The sequence below is a fragment of the Coregonus lavaretus genome (assembly GCF_964263955.1).
Source record: "Coregonus lavaretus genome assembly, chromosome: 15".
In the NCBI taxonomy this organism is placed as follows: Eukaryota; Metazoa; Chordata; class Actinopteri; order Salmoniformes; family Salmonidae; genus Coregonus; species Coregonus lavaretus.
In genome coordinates this window covers 34,378,721-34,404,432 of record NC_140002.1, presented here as the reverse complement: position 1 = coordinate 34,404,432, position 25,712 = coordinate 34,378,721, and the positions used below count along the sequence as shown (strand labels likewise).

At 42.7% G+C, this 25,712-nt stretch overlaps 1 protein-coding gene across 2 annotated transcripts; it reads left to right on the top strand.

The window, feature by feature from the left end:
- Window positions 1-582: 582 nt before the first annotated feature.
- Window positions 583-22,462, top strand: LOC311142238 (TBC1 domain family member 8B-like). Of its 2 annotated transcripts, XM_084177846.1 has the most exons (21): window positions 583-839; window positions 3,846-3,956; window positions 4,527-4,645; window positions 11,041-11,266; window positions 11,426-11,666; window positions 11,816-12,023; window positions 12,123-12,290; window positions 12,457-12,618; window positions 13,963-14,113; window positions 14,265-14,479; window positions 14,577-14,694; window positions 14,836-15,121; window positions 15,300-15,432; window positions 15,520-15,618; window positions 15,712-15,780; window positions 15,958-16,198; window positions 16,367-16,432; window positions 17,810-17,902; window positions 19,618-19,665; window positions 19,794-19,891; window positions 20,072-22,462. In XM_084177846.1, exons 1-21 carry the CDS (start codon window positions 713-715, stop codon window positions 20,483-20,485), a joined length of 3,393 nt encoding a protein of 1,130 aa, XP_084033972.1. In that variant the 5' UTR covers window positions 583-712; the 3' UTR covers window positions 20,486-22,462. The 2 variants fall into 2 exon arrangements, with proteins under 2 accessions (XP_084033972.1, XP_084033971.1); XM_084177845.1 differs by lacking the exon at window positions 17,810-17,902.
- Window positions 22,463-25,712: the final 3,250 nt, after the last annotated feature.

Here is a 25,712-nt window from a genome sequence, read left to right as displayed (position 1 = left end):
CGTGACCTTTCAAAATTAGCATTTTCAATCTCTTGTCATAGCGCCACCATCTGGCCAATCAGTGTACTTTTGTAAATGACCGCAAGACGCATCATTCACCGAAGTTTCGTCAAAATCGGGCCAGTGATATCTGATATCGCGTGTGACGTACGGAAGGACGTAAACAGATCTACAGTCCCCTCCACGATTTCATCGGGACAATGAAGGACATTAATATTAGAAGTCCAATTATTCATAGTACAGACAGTATATTGAGCCTGAGCAAATGTGTCAGTCAATTATATCAGCTGCACTTGACTACAAACATAGAATGCATATTGCTCAGTGTTTATACAGTATACATCATTGCACTTGACGCTGTAGTCATTGTTACAGTATTTGTAACACTATTTTGCGCTGAAGTTATGAAATATGATACCTTTCGACCGAGAAGGACTATGGGAAAGCTAGTCTATAGTATCAAGCGAGCTCTTTCTGCCCCATTCATCCACCAATGTCAAGAAACGACAATCCCCAGAAGCCATTGTATCGTTGATTTAGGCAACGTTTTTGTCGACGTGGGAAAGGGTCTGCTCAGTGCTCACACAAACAAATAAATGACCATGGATGTAGGTTGCAATAGAAATGAACATCTTGACATGCACATTGGATTCAATAAATGGATGTGAATTGAAACTGCTTCTGGAAGCTATAAACAGATGTGAATTGAAATATGTGGCTTAAACCTGAAGAGATATTGCTGAAAAATGCATTCAAGTTATGGGTGACGGAAAAAGGCAACGATTATTTCGTATTACAAAGGAGGCGAGGATATGGTGAAGGAGGAGGCGGTTTGACAGGTATGTGTTCTGTTCTTTGCTGTTCTGGTAAAACCCAGTGGCACCGCAATGACTGTCTAGCGAAGTGTGCACGCCATTAGAGAAGAGCTTATATTTCCGTTATATTTTCTAATGTCCCCCAGATTATGGCATGTATAGGGGAGGGGGGCAGACAGTTCTCCAGTTGCGCGTGACAAATTGACAGCCTGAGCCAGGACTTCAAATGTTATTTTAGATTACAAGTACACTATACAAAAGTATGTGGACACCCCTTCAAATGAGTGGATTCGGCTATTTCAGCCACACCCGTCGTAGCTGACTGGTGTATAAAATCGAGTACACAGCCATGCAATCACAATAGACAAACATTGGCAGTAGAATAGGCTTACTGAATAGCTCAGTGACTTTCAATGTGGCACCGTCATAGGATGCCACCTTTCCAACAAGTCAGTTCGTCAAATTTCTGCCATGCTAGAGCTTCCCCGGTCAACTGTAAGTGCTGTTATTGTGAAGTGGAAAGTCTAGGAGCAACAACAGCTCAGCTGCCAAGTGGTAGGCCACAGAATGGGACTGCTGAGAGCTGACGCCCGCAGCACGTAAAAATCGTCTGTCCTAGGTTGCAACACTCACTACTGATTTTCAAACTGCCTCTGGAAGCAACGTCAGCACAATAACTGTTCATTGGGAGCTTCATGAAATGGGTTTCCATGGAAGAGCAGCCGCACACAAGCCTAAAATCACATTTACATTTACATTTTTAGTCATTTAGCAGACCATGCGCAATGCCAAGTGTGGCTGGAGTGGTGTAAAGCTCGCTGCCATTGGACTCTGAAGCAGTGGAAACATGTTCCCAGGGTTTGGCGGAAGCCAGGAGAACACTACCTGCCCGAATGCATAGTGCCAACTGTGAAGTTTGGGGGAGGAGGATAAATGGCCTGGGGCTGTTTTTCATGGTTCGGGCTAGGCCCCTTAGTTTCAGTGAAGGGAAATCTTAATGCTACAGCGTACTATGACATTCTAGACGATTCTGTGCTTCCAACTTTGTGACAACAGTTTGGGGAAAGCCCTTCCCTGTTTCAGCATGACAATGCCCCAGTGCACAAAGTGAGGTCTATATAGAAATGGTTTGTCAAGATCGGTGTGGAAGAACTTGACTGGCCTGCACAGAGCCCTGACCTCAACCCTATCGAACACCTTTGGGAATAATTGGAACGCCGATTGCGAGCCAGGCCTAATCGTCCAACATCAGTGCCCAACCTCACTAATGCTCTTGTGGCTGAATGGAAGCAAGTCGCCACAGCAATGTTCCAACATCTAGTGGAAAGCCTTCCCAGAAGAGTGAAGGTTGTTATAGCAGCAAAGGGGGGACCAACTCCATATGAATGCCCATGATTTTGGAATGAGATGTTTGACGAGCAGGTGTCCACATACTTTTGGTAATGTAGTGTATCTACAATGTAACAGTTTACAGTAGCCTACCTACGATGCAGATTTGTTATTTTGTTAACACTGACTGAGCTTCAACAAAATTGTCTCTGTTGTTTACAAACCACAGTCACAACACTTAATGTCTGGGGCGTATTCATTATGCCAATTCTGTTGCAAAATGTTTCTTAAACGGAACGAAACGGGTAGGGACATACCTGAATTTGTCCAATAGAAACTCTCCTTTTAGTTGCAACGGTTTGGACTAATGATTACACCCATGTTGTTTTGGCACACACACACACACAATGACACGGTAGTGTGAGTGTCAAATATTGGGTTGCTGGCATTCGCTTTAGTTTATGGGTGGAGCAATAGGCTATACTGATGGCACGCAGCACTACTGTATGAGAATGTACTGTATGTACTCAAGCATGATGCCCTAGAGGCAGAAGAGCCAGGTCAGTGCTCATCCTTTCCATAGCGTCAGTCTGGTCAACTGATTCCCTGCATTTGAAATGGGATGATCATATTCTAAATTATAAAAAATAATGTTTGTTGATCTTTGAGTTCAATACTGCCCTATTTGATAACACATTGATCCTCCTTCACCATGCAAGTCCATGCAAGTCATTCATTGTATCAATTACACCAAGAGTGAGTAGGGTACCATGTTTGCTCTTTTGCAGTCAGTGAATGTCAGCTGTCAGTTTCCCAATAATAGTAGGTTGTCTTGCACAGGGTCACACACAGGCTCCAATAAGCCAATTCTCAGCTGTTGATCACAGTTATCCGCTTGACTGAAACAGCATTGCTGACTTTCACATTTGCTCTCATCTATAATGCTAAAAATAGCAATGGCGGCCTTCTAGTCTGTTGAAGCTGACGGTGTTCCAGTGGTTATAGCCTACTAATGGTACATGTATTTGTCAATTAGATGGACACTTTTTGGAGCCCTGCAACTCAATTACTTTTTTATCCTGAAGTATTCAGATTTAAATCTCAAATGGCCAAAGGGCAGATGGCAGGTTATCCAGTGATACCTGCTCTTAATTGGGCCCTTGCAGACGGTTCTGTCAGAATGGCTACCAAACTTTCATGATGGATGATTTATGGAGGACAACAAAGTCTGTAATCGGTTCACAGCTGTCGCGTAGGCTATTGTAGTCTCATTCCCCAGCCGGCTCTTGGTAGCAATTAGCCTGGGTTTGAGGTTAAGACCACTTTACAGCTGTGTCATGATGCCCCAGCCCAGCAGCCATAGATGCTGCTGATGCATTCTGGGATAGCAGTATAGGCCTAGCTCTGACCTTGTTAATAATTTATGAAGGCCACTACGGGGGTAGATAGGTAACACAACACTGTTGGTTTGAGCCACCGATAGGCAGGACACTTGAATGTGATAATAAGCAGCACAATATCCGTTGAGTTTTCGACTGTTCCATGTTACATGATAACCCAACCCAGGTGGAAGGGCTGTTTTGTTTGCTAGATACTGTAAATCAATAGGCATGAAATTGCCTCATGATTTTGAAATGTCTTATCATGGCTGTTCGACGTCTGACTGTTAATGGAAATGATTGCTACATGTTTTTGTGACAGGTCTCCTGGTTGGAACTCTGGATACGATGCTGGATTCCACGTCTAAGGTTGCTCCGTTTCGCATTCTACACCAGACACCGGACTCCCAGGTCTACTGGTCAATAGCGTGTGGTGAGTTTTTCTATACCCTTTCTCAACTATTCCCTTCAGTCAGAACAGCCACAACACATGAAGTGTTTTACCCACTTCATATGTATATACTGTATTCTAGTCAAGGCTCATCCTAAATAACTACTGCTGTACACACCATTTCTATTCATATACTGTCCATAATGTCTATACACACCATCATATACATATATATTTATATTCCAGACTCTGACATTGTTCTAATATTTCTGTATTTCTTAATTCCTTTCTTTTAATATTTTGGGATTTGCGTGTATTGTTTTGTATTGTTAGGTATTACTGCACTGTTGGAGCTAGGAAGATAAGCATTTCGCTACACCTGCGATAACATCTGGAAAAATATGTGTACATGACCAATAAAATGTCATTTGATTTTAACGTAAACATTATAGGCTATAGTCTTGTAATAACAGGCTACAATCATGTAATAATAACCTTTAGGATTGTATTTTAGTCTACACACATTTCCCATTTTGTAACAAAATAGATGGCTTAGTCATGTGTAGTGTAAACAGTTTCCTTTCAATTGTGACTAAGTTTTCCCTGTGGTAGGTGGCACCAAGGAGGAGATCAGCCAACACTGGGAGTGGCTGGAGAAGAACATCATGAGAACCCTGTCTGTGTTTGACTCCAGTGATGACATCACCAGCTTTGTGCAGGGCAAGATCAGAGTAAGTAATCACTACAGCTTATTAAACATGTGGTTAGACACAGACATCAACATTACTATTGTTGATCTCTGCCACTCTCCCAGGAGATGGAGGCCTCCTCCAGACTTAATGATTTATTCATGTGGTGAAGCCTACTGATGATAAGTGGCAAGTGCTTACTCTTTGAAAACAGTTGGTGGTGATTGTTATTTCACTACTGCTTTATGATATGGAAACATTTTACTGTTTGTTGAAAGCTAAGCAAAGGATAGTAGGTTTGTAATAACAATATGAATTTAAGAAACCATATTATGCTAATCTATATGCCTTGATACAGTTGAAGTCGGAAGTTTACATACACCTTAGCCAAATACATTTAAACTCAGTTTTTCACAATTCCTGACATTTAATCCTAGTAAAAATTCCCTGTATTAGGTCAGTTAGGATCACCACTTTATTTTAAGAATGTGAAATGTCAGAATAATAGTAGAGAGAATGATTTATTTCAGCTTTTATTTCTTTCATCACATTCCCAGTTGGTCAGAAGTTTACATGCACTCAATTAGTATTTGGTAGCATTGCCATTAAATTGTTTAACTTGGGTCAAACGTTTCGGGTAGCCTTCCACAAGCTTCCCACAATAAGTTGGGTGAATTTTGGCCCATTCCTCCTGACAGAGCTGGTGTAACTGAGTCAGGTTTGTAGGCCTCCTTGCTCGCACACACTTTTTCAGTTCTGGCCACACATTTTCTATAGGATTGAGGTCAGGGATTTGTGATGGCCACTCCAATACCTTGACTTTGTTGTCCTTAAGCCATTTTTGCTACAACTTTGGAAGTATGCTTGGGGTCATTTTCCATTTGGAAGACCCATTTGCGACCAAGCTTTAACTTCCTGACTGATGTCTTGAGATTTTGCTTCAATATATCCACATAATTTTACTTCCTCAGGATGCCATCCATTTTGTGAAGTGCACCAGTCCCTCCTGCAGCAAAGCACCCCCACATCATAATGCTGCCACCCCCATGCTTCACGGTTGGGATGGTGTTCTTCAGCTTGCAAGATACCCCCTTTTTCCTCCAAACATAATGATGGTCATTATGGCCAAACAGTTATATATTTTTTCATCAGACCAGAGGACATTTCTCCAAAAAGTATGATCTTTGTCCCCATGATGTGCAGTTGCAAACCGTAGTCTGTCTTTTTTATGGCGGTTTTGGAGCAGTGGCTTCTTCCTTGCTGAGCGGCCTTTCAGGTTATGTCGATATAGGACTCGTTTTACTGTGGATATAGATACTTTTGTACCTTTTTCCTCCAGCATCTTCACAAGGTCCTTTGCTGTTGTTCTGGGATTGATTTGCACTTTTCGCACCAAAGTACGTTCATCTCAAGGAGACAGAACGAGTCTCCTTCCTGAGCGGTATGACGGCTGCGTGGTCCCATGGTGTTTATACTTGCGTACTATTGTTTGTACAGATGAATGTGGTACCTTCAGGCGTTTGGAAATTGCTCCCAAGAATGAACCAGAGTTGTGGAGGTCTCCAATTTTTTTTCTGAGGTCTTGGGTGATTTCTGTTAATTTTCCCATGTTGTCAAGCAAAGAGGCACTGAGTTTGAAGGTAGGCCTTGAAATACAACAGGTACACCTCCAATTGACTCAAATGATGTCAATTAGCCTATCAAATCAAATCAAATCAAATCAAATTGTATTTGCCAGATGCGCCGAATACAACAGGTGTAGACATTACAGTGAAATGCTTACTTACAGCCCTTAACTAACAATGCATTTGGTAAAATAAAACAACAACAAAAAAGTGTTGAGAAGAAAAGAGCAGAAGTAAAATAAAATAACAGTAGGGAGGCTATATACAGGGGGGTACCGGTGCAGAGTCAATGTGCGGTGGCACCGGCTAGTTGAGGTAATATGTACATGTGGGTAGAGTTAAAGTGACTATGCATAAATAATTAACAGAGTAGCAGCAGCGTAAAAAGATGGGGTGGGGGGGCAGTGCAAGTCGTCTGGGTAGCCATGATTAGCTGTTCAGGAGTCTTATGGCTTGGGGGTAGAAGCTGTTGAGAAGCCTTTTGGACCTAGACTTGGCGCTCCGGTACCGCTTGCTGTGCGGTAGCAGAGAGAACAGTCTATGACTAGGGTGTCTGGAGTCTTTGACAATTTTGAGGGCCTTCCTCTGACACCGCCTGGTATAGAGGTCCTGGATGGCAGGAAGCTTGGCCCCAGTGTTGTACTGGGCCGTACGCACTACCCTCTGTAGTGCCTTGCGGTCGGAGGCCAAGCAGTTGCCATACCAGGCGGTGATGCAACCAGTCAGGATGCTCTCGATGGTGCAGCTGTAGAACCTTTTGAGGATCTGAGGACCCATGCCAAATCTTTTCACTCTTCTGAGGGGGAATAGGCTTTGTCGTGCCCTCTTCACGACTGTCTTGGTGTGTTTGGACCATGATAGTTCGTTGGTGATGTGGACACCAAGGAACTTGAAGCTCTCAACCTGTTCCACTACAGCCCCGTCGATGAGAATGGAGGCGTGCTCAGTCCTCTTTTTTTCCTGTTGTCCACAATCATCTCCTTTGTCTTGGTCACGTTGAGGGAGAGGTTGTTATCCTGGTACCACACGGCCAGGTCTCTGACCTCCTCCCTTAGGCAGTCTCATCGTTGTCGGTGATCAGGCCTACCACTGTTGTGTCGTCGGCAAACTTAATGATGGTGTTGGAGTCGTGCCTGGCCATGCAGTCATGCGTGAACAGGGAGTACAGGAGGGGACTGAGCACGCACCCCTGAGGGGCCCCCGTGTTGAGGATCAGCGTGGCAGATGTGTTGTTACCTAGCCTTACCACCTGGGGGTGGCCCGTCAGGAAGTCCAGGATCCAGTTGCAGAGGGAGGTGTTTAGTCTCAGGATCCTTAGCTTAGTGATGAGCTTTGAGGGTACTATGGTGTTGAACGCTGAGCTGTAGTCAATGAATAGCATTCTCACATACAGTGGGGGAAAAAAGTATTTAGTCAGCCACCAATTGTGCAAGTTCTCCACTTAAAAAGATGAGAGAGGCCTGTAATTTTCACCATAGGTACACGTCAACTATGACAGACAAAATGAGAAAAAAAAATCCAGAAAATCACATTGTAAGATTTTTAATGAATTTATTTGCAAATTATGGTGGAAAATAAGTATTTGGTCAATAACAAAAGTTTCTCAATACTTTGTTATATACCCTTTGTTGGCAATGACACAGGTCAAACGTTTTCTGTAAGTCTTCACAAGGTTTTCACACACTGTTGCTGGTATTTTGGCCCATTCCTCCATGCAGATCTCCTCTAGAGCAGTGATGTTTTGGGGCTGTCGCTAGGCAACACAGACTTTCAACTCCCTCCAAAGATTTTCTATGGGGTTGAGATCTGGAGACTGGCTAGGCCACTCCAGGACCTTGAAATGCTTCTTACGAAGCCACTCCTTCGTTGCCCGGGCGGTGTGTTTGGGATCATTGTCGTGCTGAAAGACACAGCCACGTTTCATCTTCAATGCCCTTGCTGATGGAAGGAGGTTTTCACTCAAAATCTCACGATACATGGCCCCATTCATTCTTTCCTTTACACGGATCAGTCGTCCTGGTCCCTTTGCAGAAAAACAGCCCCAAAGCATGATGTTTCCACCCCCATGCTTCACAGTAGGTATGGTATTCTTTGGATGCAACTCAGCATTCTTTGTCCTCCAAACACGACGAGTTGAGTTTTTACCAAAAAGTTATATTTTGGTTTCATCTGACCATATGACATTCTCCCAATCCTCTTCTGGATCATCCAAATACACTCTAGCAAACTTCAGACGGGCCTGGACATGTACTGGCTTAAGCAGGGGGACACGTCTGGCACTGCAGGATTTGAGTCCCTGGCGGCGTAGTGTGTTACTGATGATAGGCTTTGTTACTTTGGTCCCAGCTCTCTGCAGGTCATTCACTAGGTCCCCCCGTGTGGTTCTGGGATTTTTGCTCACCGTTCTTGTGATAATTTTGACCCCACGGGGTGAGATCTTGCGTGGAGCCCCAGATCGAGGGAGATTATCAGTGGTCTTGTATGTCTTCCATTTCCTAATAATTGCTCCCAAAGTTGATTTCTTCAAACCAAGCTGCTTACCTATTGCAGATTCAGTCTTCCCAGCCTGGTGCAGGTCTACAATTTTGTTTCTGGTGTCCTTTGACAGCTCTTTGGTCTTGGCCATAGTGGAATTTGGAGTGTGACTGTTTGAGGTTGTGGACAGGTGTCTTTTATACTGATAACAAGTTCAAACAGGTGCCATTAATACAGTTAACGAGTGGAGGACAGAGGAGCCTCTTAAAGAAGAAGTTACAGGTCTGTGAGAGCCAGAAATCTTGCTTGTTTGTAGGTGACCAAATACTTATTTTCCACCATAATTTGCAAATAAATTCATTAAAAATCCTACAATGTGATTTTCTGGAGAAAATAAATCTCAATTTGTCTGTCATAGTTGACGTGTACCTATGATGAAAATTACAGGCCTCTCTTATCTTTTTAAGTGGGAGAACTTGCACAATTGGTGGCTGACTAAATACTTTTTTCCCCCACTGTAGGTGTACCTCTTGTCCAGGTGGGAAAGGGCAGTGTGGAGTGCAATAGAGATTGCATCATCTGTGGATCTGTTGGGGTGGTATGCAAATTGGAGTGGGTCTAGGGTTTCTGGGATAATGGTGTTGATGTGAGCCATGACCAGCCTTTCAAAGCACTTCATGGCTACAGACGTCAGTGCTACGGGTCGGTAGTCATTTAGGCAGGTTATCTTAGTGTCCTTGGGCACGGGGACTATGGTGGTCTGCTTGAAACATGTTGGTATTACAGACTCAGTTAGGGACATGTTGAAAATGTCAGTGAAGACACTTGCTAGTTGGACAGCACATGCTCGGAGTACACGTCCTGGTAATCCGTCTGGCCCTGCGGCCTTGTGAATGTTGACCTGCTTAAAAGTCTTACTCACATCGGCTACGGAGAGCGTGATCACATAGTCATCCGGAACAGCTGGTGCTCTCATGCATGCTTCAGTGTTGCTTGCCTCGAAGCGAGCATAGAAGTGGTTTAGCTCGTCTGGTAGGCTTGTGTCACTGGGCAGCTTGCGGCTGTGCTTCCCTTTGTAGTCAGTAATAGTTTTCAAGCCTGCCACATCCAACGAGCGTCAAAGCCGGTGTAGTTCGATTCAATCTTAGTCCTGTATTGACTCTTTGCCTGTTTGATGGGTCGTCGGAGGGCATAGCGAGATTTCTTATAAGTGTCCGGGTTAGAGTCCCGCTCCTTGAAAGCGGCAGCTCTACCCTTTAGCTCAGTGCGGATGTTGCCTGAAATCCATGGCTTCTGGTTGGGGTATGTACGTACAGTCACTGTGGGGACGATGCACTTATTGATGAAGCCAGTGACTGATGTGGTGTACTCCTCAATGCTATCTGAAGAATGCCGGACCATGTTCCAGTCTGTGCTAGCAAAACAGTCCTGTAGCTTAGCATCTGCGTCACCTGACCACTTTTTTATTAACCGAGTCACTGGTGCTATCAGAAGCTTCTAAATCCATGACATCATTTTCTGGAATTTTCCCAGCTCTTTAAAGGCACAGTCAACTTAGTGTATGTAAGCTTCTGGCCCACTTGAATTGTGATACAGTGAATTATAAGTGAAATAATCTGTGTAAACAATTGTTGGAAAAATTACTTGTGTCATGCACAAAGTAGATGTCCTAACCGACTTGCCAAAACGATAGTTTGTTAACAAGACATTTGTGGAGTGGTTGAAAAACGAGTTTTAATGACTCCAACCTAAGTGTATGTAAACTTCCGACTTCAAATCAAATTTTATTTGTCACATACACGTGTTTAGCAGATGTTATAGCGGGTGTAGTGAAATGCTTGTGCTTCTAGCTCCGACAGTGCAGTAATATCTAACAAGTAATAGCTAACAATTTCACAACATATACCTAATACACACAAAACTAGTAAGGAATGCAATTTAAGAAAATATACATATATGGACAAGCAATGACAGAGCGGCATGGACTAAGGTACAGTAGAATATTATAGAATATAATGCAGGATATACATATGAGATGAGTAGTGCAAGATATGTAAACATTATTAAAGTGACTATAAACAAGATATAAGTGACTAGTGTTCCATTTCTTAAAGTGGCCAGTGATTTCAATAGGCAGCAGCAGCCTCTAATGTGCTAGTGATGGCTATTTAACAGTCTGATGGCCTTGAGATAGAAGCTGTTTTTCATTCTCTCGGTCCCAGCTCGGTCCCAGCTCCCTGTACGGAGATGGCATGCTGACTTGTTTAGACTGCTCAATTATATTAGCTATCTCAGTGGCCATTAGAGGGATGTTGACCTCCTCTCCTTTCTATAAAGGGTCTGATTGCTGAGGAAGGAAAGGTGTCATGCGTGCAGGAGGATGACCCTGAGAAGTTCCGTGAGGCGCTGCTGAGGTTTGAGAAATGGTTTGACCTCCCTCAGAAGGAGAAGCTGGTCACCTACTACTCCTGCAGCTACTGGAGGGGCCGCGTGCCATGCCAGGGCTGGCTGTACCTCAGCACCAACTTCCTCTCTTTCTACTCCTACCTACTTGGCTCCGAGGGTGAGATGAGAGACCGAGACCTCAGCAACCCCTTACTGTTGGCTAACTGACACTACATTTTCACTTATACATTGTATTTGGATACAATATTATTATAATTCCATGTCATGACAGAATGGCAGTGAGTTACTCATTTAAGATAATCTGTTTCCTTTTCAGTGAAGCTGGTTATCTCCTGGAATGAGATCTGGAGGCTGGAGAAAACGTCCAATGTCATCCTGACGGAGAGCATCCATGTGTTGGCCAATGGGGAGGACCACTTCTTCTCCATGTTCCTTCATTTCAATGAGACCTTCCTGATCATGGAGCAGCTGGCTGACTACTCCATCAAACGCCTGTTTGATAAGGAGACTTTCCAGGAAGAGCCCTCCCTCTCAGACCCTCTGCAGATCACCAAGAGGTACTGTACTGTACTGACGGACTGTCACTGCACTCTTCCACATAACTGCTATTTGACAGTTAATTCAGGGCACCATGGTGAACTGAGATGACAGTCATAATTCTGTTTAGTTCTTCCATGCTCTCCTCAGTTACTTTCCTCTCTTCCAGAGGCTTAGAAACGCACGCTAGGAACGAGCAGTTCCGGGCCTTCTTCAGGCTGCCTAAAGAGGAGAACCTGCTGGAGGTGTATGAGAGCTTCCTGTGGGTGCCCTTCAGCCACTTCAACACTCTGGGGAAGATCTGTCTTTCCGAGAGCTACCTGTGTTTCGCCAGCCAGGATGGCAGCCAGTGCCACGTCATCATCCCCATGAGAGAGGCAAGACACTTCCATGAAACATAACTAATTACTGATTGCATATGTTCTGTTGCTCAGTGGTTTGTCCAGTGTTCTTGAAACCAACTCCTATCTTTACAGGTGATTGGTGTGGAGAAGCCGGACCGTAGCAGCAGGGCTTTGACTGTGTGTGTGCGGGGTAAGAGGGCTCTACGGTTCTCTGAAATCCGAGACTTTGAGCGCCTCGCAAATGCAATCCGCAGGAGGTGTGGGATGACGGCCAGTCCTCAGCACTCTGCCACAACTGAGGTAACTAACTGTTTTGACCTTGTAATCATCTTCCTGCTTCCTTCTGCTAGGTGTCTTGAAGTTTGCCATCAACCTTCCAACTGTCTCTAATTCACCTCCTTATCTGCCAGGCTATAATTGCTGCCGTTGAAAACAAACAGAACTGTGTGTTCACTGTGCCTTGCAGGTCATCAGAGGGGAGTGCCAGAACCTCATCAATCATTTTGAGGACAACCCAGAGGAGGTGGCTTTGATGGTGGGACAGAAGGACAGTAGCAAGGCTGTCAGCACTGAGGCCCTCATGACCGTGTTCCATCCCCAGGACACCGAAAACCTGGACCCCAAAATGGTGGATATAAGTGGGATTTTTCTCTAAAATATTACTTTCTCTCATAGTATGAAGAAATATATAAAACATTTACAAAAATATTATCGCAACATGTAAAGTGTTGGTCCCATGTTTCATGAGCTGAAATAAAAAATCCCAGAAAGGTTCCATATACACAAAAAGCGTATTTCTCTCAAATGTTGTTTACAAATTTATTTACATCCCTGTTAGTGAGCATTTCTCCTTTGCCAAAATAATCCATCCACCTGACAGGTGTGGCATATTAAGAAGCTGATTAAACAGCATGATCATTACACAGGTGCACCTTGTGCTGGGAACAATAAAAGGCCACAAAATTGTGCAGTTTTGTCACACAACACAATGCCACAGATGTCTCAAGTTTTGAGGGAGCCTGCAATTGGCATGCTGACTGCAGGAATGTCCACCAGAGCTGTTGCTAGAGAATTTAATGTTCATTTCTCTACCATAAACCGCCTCCAACGTCGTTTTAGAAAATTTGGCAGTACGTCCAACCGGCCTCACAACCACAGACCACATGTATGGCGTCCTGTGGGCGAGCGGTTTGCTGATGTCAGCATTGTAAACAGAGTGCCCCATGATGGCGGTGGGGTTATGGTATGGGCAGGCATAAACTACAGACAACGTAGCTTATGCCCATTGTCGTGCCATTCATCCGCCACCATCACCTCATGTTTCAGCATGATAATACACAGCACTGTGTCGCAAGGATATGTACACAACTCCTGGAAGCTGAAAATGTTCCAGTTTTTCCATGGCCTGCATACTCACCAGACATGTCACCTGTTGAGCATGTTTGGGATGCTCTGGATTGACGTGTACGACAGTGTGTTCCAGTTCCCGCTGATATCCATCAACTTCGCACAGCCATTGAAGAGGAGTGGGACAACGTTCCACAGGCTACAATCTACAGCCTGATCAACTTTATGCGAAGGAGATGTGTCGCGCTGCATGAAGCAAATGGTGGTCACACCAGATACTGATTGGTTTTCTGATCCACGCCCCTACTTTAGGTATCTGTGACCAACAGATGCATATCTGTATTCCCCGTCATGTGAAATCCATAGATTAGGGCCTATTGAATTTATTTCAATTGACTGATTTCCTTATAAGAACTGTAGTAACTGAGTAAAATCGTATAAATTGTTGCATGTTGCGTTAATATTTTTGTTCAGTATAGTTTCTCTAGGAGGACAGTTTTTTCCCAGTGTGAGAATGTGCAGAGCATGATAGTAGGGTGGAGTAGGTGCTCTCCTTGTACTGTAGAGGTGTCCCAGCCTTGACAGCTCATTTTTTATTCCCCTGTTCATTCTCTGTGCCTGACAGCTGAAGGAGAAGATGAAGGAGCAGTCATGGAACATTCACTTCTCAGAGTATGGCCGTGGCACCAGTATGTTCTGTACCAAGAAGACACGAGACCTGATTGTGCGTGGCGTCCCTGAGGCCTTAAGAGGAGAGCTCTGGATGCTTTTCTCAGGTACTGTTTGATATGGCTCATTAACTGTTATATGGCGCATATGTCTCATTTTCTGATGTGTAAAAGTGTGGTGTCTTTAATGTTTAATGCAGTAGGTAGCTATATGTGTTTTGTTAAATATGGTGTAGGGTGTTTTGCCTTTGTACAATAGGTGCAGTCAACGACATGGCCACTAACCCGGGGTACTACAGTGAGCTGGTGGATCAGTCTCTGGGCACCAGCACCCTGGCCACTGACGAGATAGAGAGAGACCTGCACCGCTCCCTACCAGAGCACCCTGCCTTCCAGAGCGACACAGGCATCTCTGCCCTGCGCAGAGTCCTCACCGCATACGCCTACAGGAACCCCAAAATCGGCTATTGCCAGGTACCAAGCTAAAACCCCCTATAACACTTTCTTAAATGTTTTATTTCAAAAAGCTAATGGGCACCTTTACATCTCTCGTGCTTTTTTTCTTGTGAAGGCCATGAACATCCTGACGTCGGTCCTGTTGCTCTATGCAAAAGAGGAGGAGGCTTTCTGGCTGCTAGTGGCCGTCTGTGAGAGGATGCTGCCTGACTACTTCAACCGCAGGATCATCGGTGAGTGATGCAGCTGAATAACATTGTCATTTTTAGTTGTAGCATCACATTAGATATATGTACTGTATGTGTGTTTGCAACTGAACTACACTTTCCCCCTTAACTGCTAAAAATCCTGTTTACAAACTTGTGTTTCCTCAGGTGCCCTGGTGGACCAGGCAGTGTTTGAGGAGCTGATCCGAATGCACCTCACCCAGCTGACGGAGCACATGACAGACCTGACCTTCTTCTCCTCCGTGTCCCTGTCCTGGTTCCTCACCCTGTTTATCAGCGTCCTGCCCATAGAGAGCGCTGTCAACGTGGTCGACTGCTTCTTCTACGACGGCATCAAAGCCATCCTGCAGCTGGGCCTGGCTGTGCTCGACTACAACATGGAGGGCCTGATCAGCTCCCATGACGACGCTGAGGCAGTCACCATCCTCAACAAGTGAGTGTCAACACAGAGAGGGCGGGGTCTGAAGGTCAACTGAATTGGTTATTTCAAAGTACTGTATTAGGTTTATGATGGATTGTGAAGCAACATAATCTCCAAAACAATGAGTAAATTCTACAGGAATGTCCATCTAATTCAGGTTACTTAACTGCTGCTCTGTTTGCCCTGGCAGGTTTTTCGATAATGTGACAAATAAGGACAGTCCTCTACCACAAACAGTGCAGCAAAACTCAGTGGGGAACAATGACAACGCATCATCCATCTCCAAGGTGGACGTCAGTGATCTCATCAAAGAAGCCTATGAGGTACTGTAACAGTCAGAGCTGCTAGGACTCACCCCATGTCTCAATGTCAGGCTTGTCATTGATTTAACTTTTTGAATTTGCTTACAGAAATATGGAGACATGAAATCAGAGGAAGTAGAGCGCATGCGGAAAAGAAACAAACTATATGTAATCCATATGTTAGAGGATACGACCAAGCAAAATGTGGTGAGTGGCTCATCCCCAAACTTCCATAGCAACCTTTTGGCATTATTTACTACAATTTGATGTAGGATTATTTGAGATGTACTTTTTTCTCAGCTACGGGTAGTGTCACAAGAAGTAAAGTTCAGTGCTTCCCAGCTTGATGAACTTTATGTATTGTTCAAGGTGGGTGCAATATCTCAATCACTCTTTTCAAATAATAATATTCCACTGCATACCTACATGCATTAATATTCCTTCTCATAGACACAGAGTTGACATGACTGGCATGAAAAATTGAAATATGTTGAAAATAGACACAAAGTTAACCGTTGGAGATTGAATACTTCAATGTGTTTCCAGAGGCAACATTTCCTCAGCTGCTACTGGACTATGAACAGCCCAGTGCTGCTGCACCACGACCCCAGCCTGGCCTATCTGGAGCAGTACCAGCTGGGCTTCCATCAGTTCAGCCTACTCTTCTCCCTCCTGGAGCCCTGGTCCCTCTGCAGCGGCAAGGATGCCCTCTTCCTCTGGGCCTTCCGGCTGCTGGATGAGAACCAGGATGGCCTCATCAACTTCAAAGAGTTCTGCTGTGCCCTGGGTAAGGTTACACCAGCGCTCTGATGTATAGCTACAGGTCTATGAACGCTGCTCCCACCCTCCGCTTCTACCATTATCTGTGGGAACTGTATGTCACATCTAATCCAGCATCAACATCATGCGACCTTTCATGCTAATTTACCCCCTCCCTATTTTGTTCTTACAACAGATATTTTGTACAGCGGCACTTTCACCAACAAACTGAAATTCCTGTTCAAGCTTCATCAGCCACCAGGTAAGTAAGATTACCAACAACTGCATCAGCACCTTCTCTATTAACCACTTGTCATTCTATGTCTTTGATACTTTTGTTCTGTATTCCTTCTCCAGTGCCTTTAGAAAGTATTCATACCCCTTGACTTATTCCACATTTTGTTGTGTTACAGTCTGAATTCAAAATAAATTCAATGTTTTTTCTCACCCATCGACACACAATAACTCATAATGACAGTGAAAACATGTTTCTAGAAAATAAATAATTTACATAATTTTTCACACCCCTGAGTCAATAGAAGGACCTTTTGCAGTGATTACAGCTGTCTTTCTGGGTAAGTCTCTAAGAGCTTTCCACACCTGGATTCTGCAACAATTGCCCTTTTAATTTTTTTAAGCTCTGTCAAATTGGTTGTTGATCATTGCTAGACAACCATTTGCAGGTCTTGCCATAGATTTTCAAGTAGATTTAAGTAAAAAACTGTAACTCAGCCACTCAGGAACATTCAGTCTTCTTGGTAAGCAACTCCTCTTGTGTTTTAGGTTATTGTCCTGCTGAAAGGTGAATTAATCTCCTAGTGTCTGGTGGAAAGCAGACTGAACCAGCTTTTTCTCTAGGATTTTGCCTGTGCTTAGCCGTTTCTTTTTTATCCAGAAAAACTCCCTAGTCCTTAACGATTACAAGCATACCCATAACATGATGCAGCCACCACTATGCTTGAAAATATGGAGAGTGGTACTCAGTAATGTGTTGTATTGGATTTGCCCCAAACATAACACTTTGTATTCAGAACAAAAAGTTAATTGCTTTTCCACATTTTTTGCAGTATTACTTTAGTGCCTTGTTGCAAACAGGATGAATGTTTTTGGAATATTTGTATTCTGGACAAGCTTCCTTCTTTTCACTCTGTCAATTAGGTTAGTATTGTGGTGTAACTACAATGTTGTTGATCCATCCTCATTTTTCTCCTATCACAGCCATTAAACTGTTTTAAAGTCACCTTATTTAGGCTTATTTAGGCTTGCAATAACAAAGGGGTTGAATACTTATTGTCTCAAGACATTTAGCCTTTTCATTTTGTATTAATTTGTAAACATTTCTAAAAACATAATTCCACTTTGACATTATGGGGTATTGTGTGTAGGCCAGTGACCAAAAATCTCAATTTAATTCATTTTAAATTCAGGCTGTAAAACAACACATTTTGGAAAAAGTCAAGGGGTGTGAATACTTTCTGAAGCCACTGTATAATAAGAAACAAATCTGACTTTCCAATTTCAACTGTACTGTATATTTTGTGCTACTCTTCTACTCACCAACTAATCTCTTTTTTAACTGTTCCTTACATCTGTCCGTACTGTAATGTTGCATGATCTCACAGAGAATGTCTTCTTCCAGCTTTCACAGGTAGTCCTTTCCAATCAAAGGCCCAAAGATTGCCTCACTTTATTCCAATGACTGACGACCTATCCCACTTGAGTCGATTGACTGGTCAGCTTGCTTTGCTCTTTTCTTTCTCTGCTATAACCATTTCACTCCAGGCCTCTGTTCTTTTCTCTTTGGTAGATGCTCATCTGTCTGTCTTTAACAATGTCTTAAATTTGTCTCTTTTGTTGTGTACAATTTGTTTTACCAACGGTCCCCCGCCCACTTCACTTCACTTCATTCATTGAAAATGAAATGTCTTCTGTTGTTTTGTCGCCCCCAATGTGCTATATGGATCTCTTGTGTTATATATCACACACGCACAGCATACAGAGCCTAGTTTGAGGAGCCGAATAGCCTATCACCTGTCAGACAGCGCGAGAGCTGCTCCTCCAAAAGTGGTACTGGAATGAAACGTGCTTTTATAAGCCCAGTCATTACGCAACAAATAGCTTAACAGTTCTAGATGCATTCACGTGTTAACTGTTTTGAAGCCTCCCGAGTGGCGCAGCGGTCTAAGGCACTGCATCGCAGTGCTTGAGGCGTCACTACAGACCCTGGTTTGATCCCAGGCTGTGTCACAACCGGCAGTGACCGGGAGTCCCATAGGGCGCCGCACAATTGGTCCAGCGTCGTCCGGGTTAGGGGAGGGTTTGGCTGGGGGGGCTGTACTCGGCTCATCGCGCTCTAGCGACTCCTTGTGGCGGGCCGGGCGCCTGCAGGCTGACTTCGGTCATCAGTTGAACGGTGTTTCCTCCGACACATTGGTGCGGGTGTTAAGGAGCGCGGTTTGGCGGGTCATGTTTCGGAGGACCTTCGCCTCTCCCGAGCCCGTTGGGGAGTTGCAGTGATGAGACAAGATCGTAATTGGATATGACGAAATTGTGGGGTAAAAAAATAACTTTTGATGGCCACGATTTAAAAATAGCTACTATTTCTCAATCTCAACTCAGAATTAAAGCACGCCTCCCATTTGCCATTAGAGTGCATAGGCTATAGTCAACAGTAGGCAGGCTATCAGCGTGTCACCCTGAACTTTACAATGTGAGCTTGAGGCATTATAATTGTTTGAAACATGAACGTTTTACTTTACTACAGATAATGAGGAATGTCTTACCTTGCTTCACAGTAGCCTAGCCAAATTCCAACCATAGAAATGTGGAGGCAATTCTTTTAGAAAGACTTCCTCATGCCATTAACCAGCATTTGTTCTATTGGTATTTATATTTAGTTGTCCAGAAGCCAAAGTCACAATCCTAGTCATATTAACAACCCATCGTAGTTGTTGCTATTAGATTGCCCCCTTTTCTACGTTTCTAACTGAGATTTTCATCTCTGTCACATATGGAACCGCTCGCATTAGGTGCGCTGTTTAGAACAGTGTTTTGTCGCTAATTGCATTTTGGCAAATGTTTTACTAGCTGCTTCATTACACCAGTTGCATGTTCAATAATAGCCTATTTCCTTTTGACTGTAAGACATAGGCTTGCTATTTTTGCATGTTTTCATTAAGCTTTTAATGAAAAATGACCGTTCCTATGTATGCATAGTATTTTCTGTTGGTCACGTCACGTTTCGAAAACACTTTACCGTTTGTTGACTGGATAATGAGGTTGGTTAGTCGGCAGCAAAACTTACCAAAATGTGCATCCCTACTAGTACCATCTAGATATGTGTCCTTGTAGACAAGGTTTATATATGATATAATTGCAAAATGTACTTTACAGTTACTGTATGACTTCCTCTGACTTATGTGAATGTACTCCATTCTTACTATGTAGTGTCCGATCTTCCAGAAGATGGCGTGATCAGAAAAAGCCCTGAAAGAGGTAATTTAATTGGCCTGTCTCTTTTTCTCTTTTACCAAGCTTCACAATGTTGCTAATTTGAACAGAATGTCCTTCTACACATGACCCATTTGTGTCTGAACTCTGCACTTTCTGTTTCACTCCCACAGGCAGAGGGAAAGTGGATCTGCAGGCCTACCTGAAACAATGGCAAGATGAGATACTAAAGAAAGAGGAGAGCATTAAGGATTTACCCAGAATTAACCAGGTGAATACACCACTATCTAGGTTAACATGTAGTCAATTAGGTGAATATGAAATGCAGTTATCTTTTGAACAGATCAGCTTTGAACAATTGAATCCACATGTTATGTCATTCCTCTATGCTAAAAGAAACAAAGAAAAAATCTAAAAATGTAATCTATCCCTTTTCTTTTCTGGTTGTCAGGCTCAGTTTATCCAGTTCTCCAAAACGCTCTACAACCTGTTCCATGGTGACCCAGAGGAAGAGTCTCTGTACCGTGCTGTGGCTCGAGTCACCAGTCTTCTGCTGAGGATGGAAGAAGTAGGGCGCAGGCTCCAGGAGCCCACCAGTCTTCAGAAGTCCAGCATTAGCCCCATCCAGGCTGCCATAGAGGGAGCTCTACCCAACGGGGAGGCTTCCAGCACCCCTGAGAGCAGCTCAGACACCCCTAGCACTCCTATCCCACAGGAGGTTGAGTGGTCGTTCGCTTTTGAGCAGATCCTGGCATCCCTGCTCAACGAGCCTGTCCTTGTGCACTTCTTTGAGAGGCCTGTAGATATTCAGGGCAGGCTGGACCATGCCAAGAGTGCTCAGTTGAATGCCAAGACAAACAAGTGAAGGATACACTGTGGGTTTAACCCTCTTATCAAAGCCATTAAGTCTATGTTCACTGTCCTCTCTATTTTCAACTGTTATTTCTCCGCCTGGTAAGGTAACAGGAAAGGATCCTAAGCCAACCCTGTTCACTGTAACCAAACGTAGGAATACACTCGTAGAGAAAGCATTCACACCTTCTAACGCCTATAAATTCCAGTTGTATCTTGTAGATTCATAGTTTCAGTCCTGTCATCTGCACACCAGCGAACCTGCTCAAGCATGTTATTGTATCTCTGGGTTTACTTTGTAATGAAGGGATGTGGCCAATTTATTTGTGGTCATTTTATGGAGGGGGGGCTTTTGAAAACAATGGGACCACTACTTACTAAAGGCCCAAGAGAGCGCTGATAGCTGGAATGCTACATTTCAGTTTTTTTATAACATATCTTACGTTTTTGCCTTCAAAATTTGTTTTGTTGAAATATCATGAGTGAGGGAACAAGAGCATGTTGTCATTGCCAAGTCCAATCACTTTCAGGACAAACTAAAAACAAATTGTATAGTTGCTGTTGAGGCAACCACAAATGAGGACATTGTACAATATTTACATTCTAACTACTGTCTGAGTCTAAGGGAAATTAAGTTAATGTATATATAATTTGATATACAGAAGAATATACATAAATGTCTTATATTATATTATCTTGTTTGATATTGTACAGATGTACAATATCAGATGTTAGATGTTATATTCATAATGTTTTGTTACAGGAAATTATTGTTATGTTTGATTATATTTGTGAGACTGCAGATAAAATAATTTCACGTCCTTTTTTAAAATGCTGTAAAGCATGAAAGGGTGCATGGGCATGGATAAATTATGACAATAACTAATTATTCCAAATGCAACACGGTTGGTTCTGAATGTGTTACTTTATTTCTAGGTTTGACGTGGTAGACTGTAAAATGCAGGATTTTAGTCAAAGATGTTGATTGAAAAAAAGCTGCTTCAATGTCCTTTGTGTAGTATAGATATTTCTATTTTACATGAGCAGTTATAAATATTTATTTTCAAAATGAGTGTCAGGAAAAGGACAGCTGAGCAACTTTGACATGGTTTATATTTTAATATATTTGAGCGTTCTTCCTCAGTGCCATCTGTGTGTAAAATCAAATCTTGCAGTTATATTATAGTCCTCAAATGCTATTCCTTGTTATAATAGATGCTAAGGTTAATATAAATGTCACTTTAAAGCATTTACTTGACAGCACAATATCATAAAATATGGTGGATATGTAGCTACTCTGCAGTTTTTTTTTTCAATATAGTAAAGTCATGAGTCCATATTCATGGGAGAACAAGTGTTAGTTTGAAATTAGCAGTTTACTCTTTACATTGCATTAGTAGTGAGTCTTGAGTGAGAAGTTACATTTACCTGTGAACAAGTCAACTAAATGAAAGTCTTAAAATATTTGCAGGGAGATTGCCATTCGAAATGCCACAGTTCTCAATTTCTCAAGATAGATTGTTGTGGACTACACTCACATTTAGAAATAGAGACATTGTCTATGGGCTTTATTAGTTATGCACTAGACATCTGAAGTCAGATCTTTATCAACTTGATGCAATACATAGGATAATGGTGTATTTATTACCAGTGAAACTATATTACGTTACCTTTTATTTCACCTTTAAGCTGTTTACGCTTTAAGATGACTCATAGCACAAATGTATTTAGGCCTACTTAAGATAAATTGTAACTATAATGGCTTTGTTTTCAATTAATGGTCTTAATTACAATACTCTCATTTAAAACACGTTTATATGGTGACTGTCTACAGTCTGTGTACTGCCTGTTTTTGTGGGGGTGTTTTCTGGAGGAAATGAATCCTTTGGAATGTTATGAAGTTTTTGATCTGCCTGTGCCTACCACAAGTGACACTTTATGTGAATGTCAAACGTCTTGAAATGAAATAAAATGTTACAATGTAATACAATTATCAGAGTTTGTCTGTCTTAGACATCAAATATGTTTATTTGAATGAATGAGTTGTTTTGCAAATAGGCCAAGTGAATGAACAGAACAGCCAGGATAGATTTGAACCACTTCAGGTCATAGTAGGCCAGGGGTAGGAAACCCTGTTCCTGGAGTACTGCAGGATTGTGTTCCAACTAGGCACCACACCCACCCAACTGAGCTAATTGATCAGTTCAATGAATTCAACATACCTGGTTTTCCAGGTCAGTTAAATCAAGAACATGAAGTACCTACAGCATTCCAGGACCAGGGTTGCCTACCCCTGTAGTAGACTATGCTTACATAGAGCAAGAGGTGTCAAACTCATTCCATGGAGAGGGCCTCGTGTCTGCAGGTTTTGGGTTTTTCCTTTAAATTAAGCCCTAGACAACCAGGTGAGGTGCATTCTTTACTAATTAGTGACCTTAATTCATCGATCAAGTACAAGGGAGGAGCGAAAACTCACAGACACTAGGCCCTCCATGGAATGAGTTTGACACCCTTGACCTACCATGTATCCCTCTCCAGAGCAGGTTTTCCCAAACTCTGTCCTGGGGCCCCCCCTGGGTGCACGTTTTTTGAGAACGCTGTAGCTTGGGGATGTTCCTCCGTGGTTACTTCCGACACCGGTTGTTGATTTAACCTTGGTGGAAAATACAAAAGTTTGGTCAGAAATCAGTGATATAGGGGAACTGGTTGAAAATTACATTAGAAGCTTTTATGTTTATTTAACAGTTTTTACAGATGGTTCCAAAGATCCTGATAGTGGACACATGGGAGCAGGAGTTTACGTTCCTGAATTTGATGTGCAGATATACAGTAGAAGACTTAACAGATGGCCTGTCTACATACTCTGAACTGTTGGCAATGGTAGTTGCTCTCCAGTGGGTGGAGGAAGCTCAACCTATTAGAATTGTATTATGCTCAGATTATTTGTCTGTACTGGGTGGTTTATCCTCTGGTAACTCTAATAGTAGTGATCTACTATTGGAGGCATTAAGTCTATTACGGAGAATTGAGAGACTGGGTGTAGCAGTGCGTTTCTGCTATAGATATGTATAGAGGACTCAAATAGGATATAACCTGTTTTAGCATGGACGTTGCCATTGAGGGCTTCTTCCATTGTAAAGTAGTCAACTGGGTGGGGATTCCAATGGGTTGGGAGCAACAGCCAATGATCAGAGCATTGTTTTCTTCAAATTGGGTGCTATGGTTTGTAAATGGCTTTACCACCATCTAGTGCCCACAATAAATAAATGACACAATTTGATTCAGGACTCCAGCACTTCTAAAGGGCCCCAGAGTAATGGAAGTGTCATAATACCCATAAAACCTAGCGGTCAAACAGGGATATGGTTCCAATCGAGGATTTTAGAAACACTTAAAATAAGGGCTGTGTTTCGTGTAGGCTTACCCTGGCGTGACATTTTGATAACCATGTAAATCTCTCTTGGACAAGGTGACTTATCAATATTCGTCTCTATTTACACTCAGATTTGAAAATGCTAATTCGCATCAACATAGACATCATGCAAAACTACATATCCCTGCAAGCTCCTCCACGTCATCTCTAGCTGACACCTTTGCTAGCAGGTATTGTGTCAATTTAAAACTTGCACAAGACAGTTCACAGAATTTTCAATTTAAAGAAATGTAGCCTATTTATTCATTACTACATTTAGCTAACATTAGATAGTTAATCCAAAGATTATTACCTTTACCTCGATTCGTCAGTCTCGTCCAGATCATGGCATTTGTAGTTCTTTATGATAGCCACATTAGCAGCTAATTAGCATTTATTTCATTTTGGGGGGGTAAATGCAGGCAAATCTATTGATAAGTCACCTTGTCCTAGAGAGATTTACAGTTATCAAAACGTCACGCCAGGGTAAACCTACACAAAACACAGCCCTTATTGTAAGTGTTTCTAAAATCCCCTATGGGGAAAAATGTATGGTGGAAAAACGATTGGAACCATTTCCCTGTTTGACCTCTAGGTTATGGGTATTATGACTCAAACTGTGGTACTCTATATAAGCTTTACACTTTTCAAACACAAAAGAAGAAAGGACTATTTTAAAACGGAGATGTCATCAATGGTGCTGCCCATGCTATCGCAGACGCCATAATTGCATGGATACAAAGATGAGACCTCTTTCCATCGCTATGGTTTCTGCTGGGTCGCAGCCCATTCAGGTGTGGGACGGAATTAAATAGTAGCCAAAAGGGCTTTAAAGGTTTTTATATCAATATCAAATCATTTCTGGGTAACAATTAAGTACCTTACTGTAATAGTTTTCCATTCAAATGGTCTAAAAGAAACAAAAGCAAGAATTTTGCTAGGACTGTCTGGGAGTGGTCTGATGTTTTCACACTTTTACAGTGTTCGTTTCATCAGCTGTTGTACAATGTAATACAAAAAACAGGAAAAACAACATTTTGACTGCACTGGACCTTTAAAACGAGATATAGACCTAATTTATATTTTTTGCTTCATTTGGGTAGCCTGCATCTAAACAGGCAGCCCAATTCTGATTTCTTTCCCACTTATTTGTCTTTTGACCGATCACGTCAGATCTTTTTCAGAGCTGATCTGATTGGTCAAAAGACCAATTAGTGGAAAAAATATCAGAATTGGGCTGCCTGTCTAAACGCAGCCAGTCATTGCTAGGTAGGAAGAGGGGATGTTTTCTCAGATGCGCCTGGAACAGTGGGCGAGTTCGTTTTGCATGGCTTGGTGCCCCGGGTGGGCAGAGTTTGCACATTTTAGACCATTCCATTGGTCCTTAAGTGAAATCTCCACCCACCCGGGGCACCAGGCCATGCAAAACAAACTGGCCCATTGTATACTGAACAAAAACACCTGTCAGGTGGATGTATTATCTTGGCAAAGGAGAAATGCTCACTAACAGGGATGTAAACAAATTTGTGCAAAACATTTCAGAGAAATAAGCTTTTTGTGCGTATGGATATTTCTGGGATCTTTTATTTCAACTCATGAAACATAGGACCAACACTTTACATAATAATAATAATAATATGCCATTTAGCAGAAGCTTTTATCCAAAGCGACTTACAGTCATGCGTGCAACTTGTTGAGTTTATGTTTTTGTTCAGTGTACATTGAACTCGTCATGGTTCAGTGGAGGCTGCTGAGGGGAGGACAGTGCCTAATAATGTCTGGAACGGCGCAAATGGAATGGCATCAAACACAAGGAAACCATGTGTTT

Bases quoted from the DNA above. Each gene is read 5' to 3' on its own strand.
- LOC311142238 (XM_084177846.1), top strand. From the start codon at position 713: ATGTGGCTTAAACCTGAAGAGATATTGCTGAAAAATGCATTCAAGTTA. The intron at 14,114-14,264 runs GTACTGTTTGAT...TTTGTACAATAG, and splicing joins GCTCTGGATGCTTTTCTCAG to GTGCAGTCAACGACATGGCC. The intron at 19,666-19,793 runs GTAATTTAATTG...TCACTCCCACAG, and splicing joins CAGAAAAAGCCCTGAAAGAG to GCAGAGGGAAAGTGGATCTG.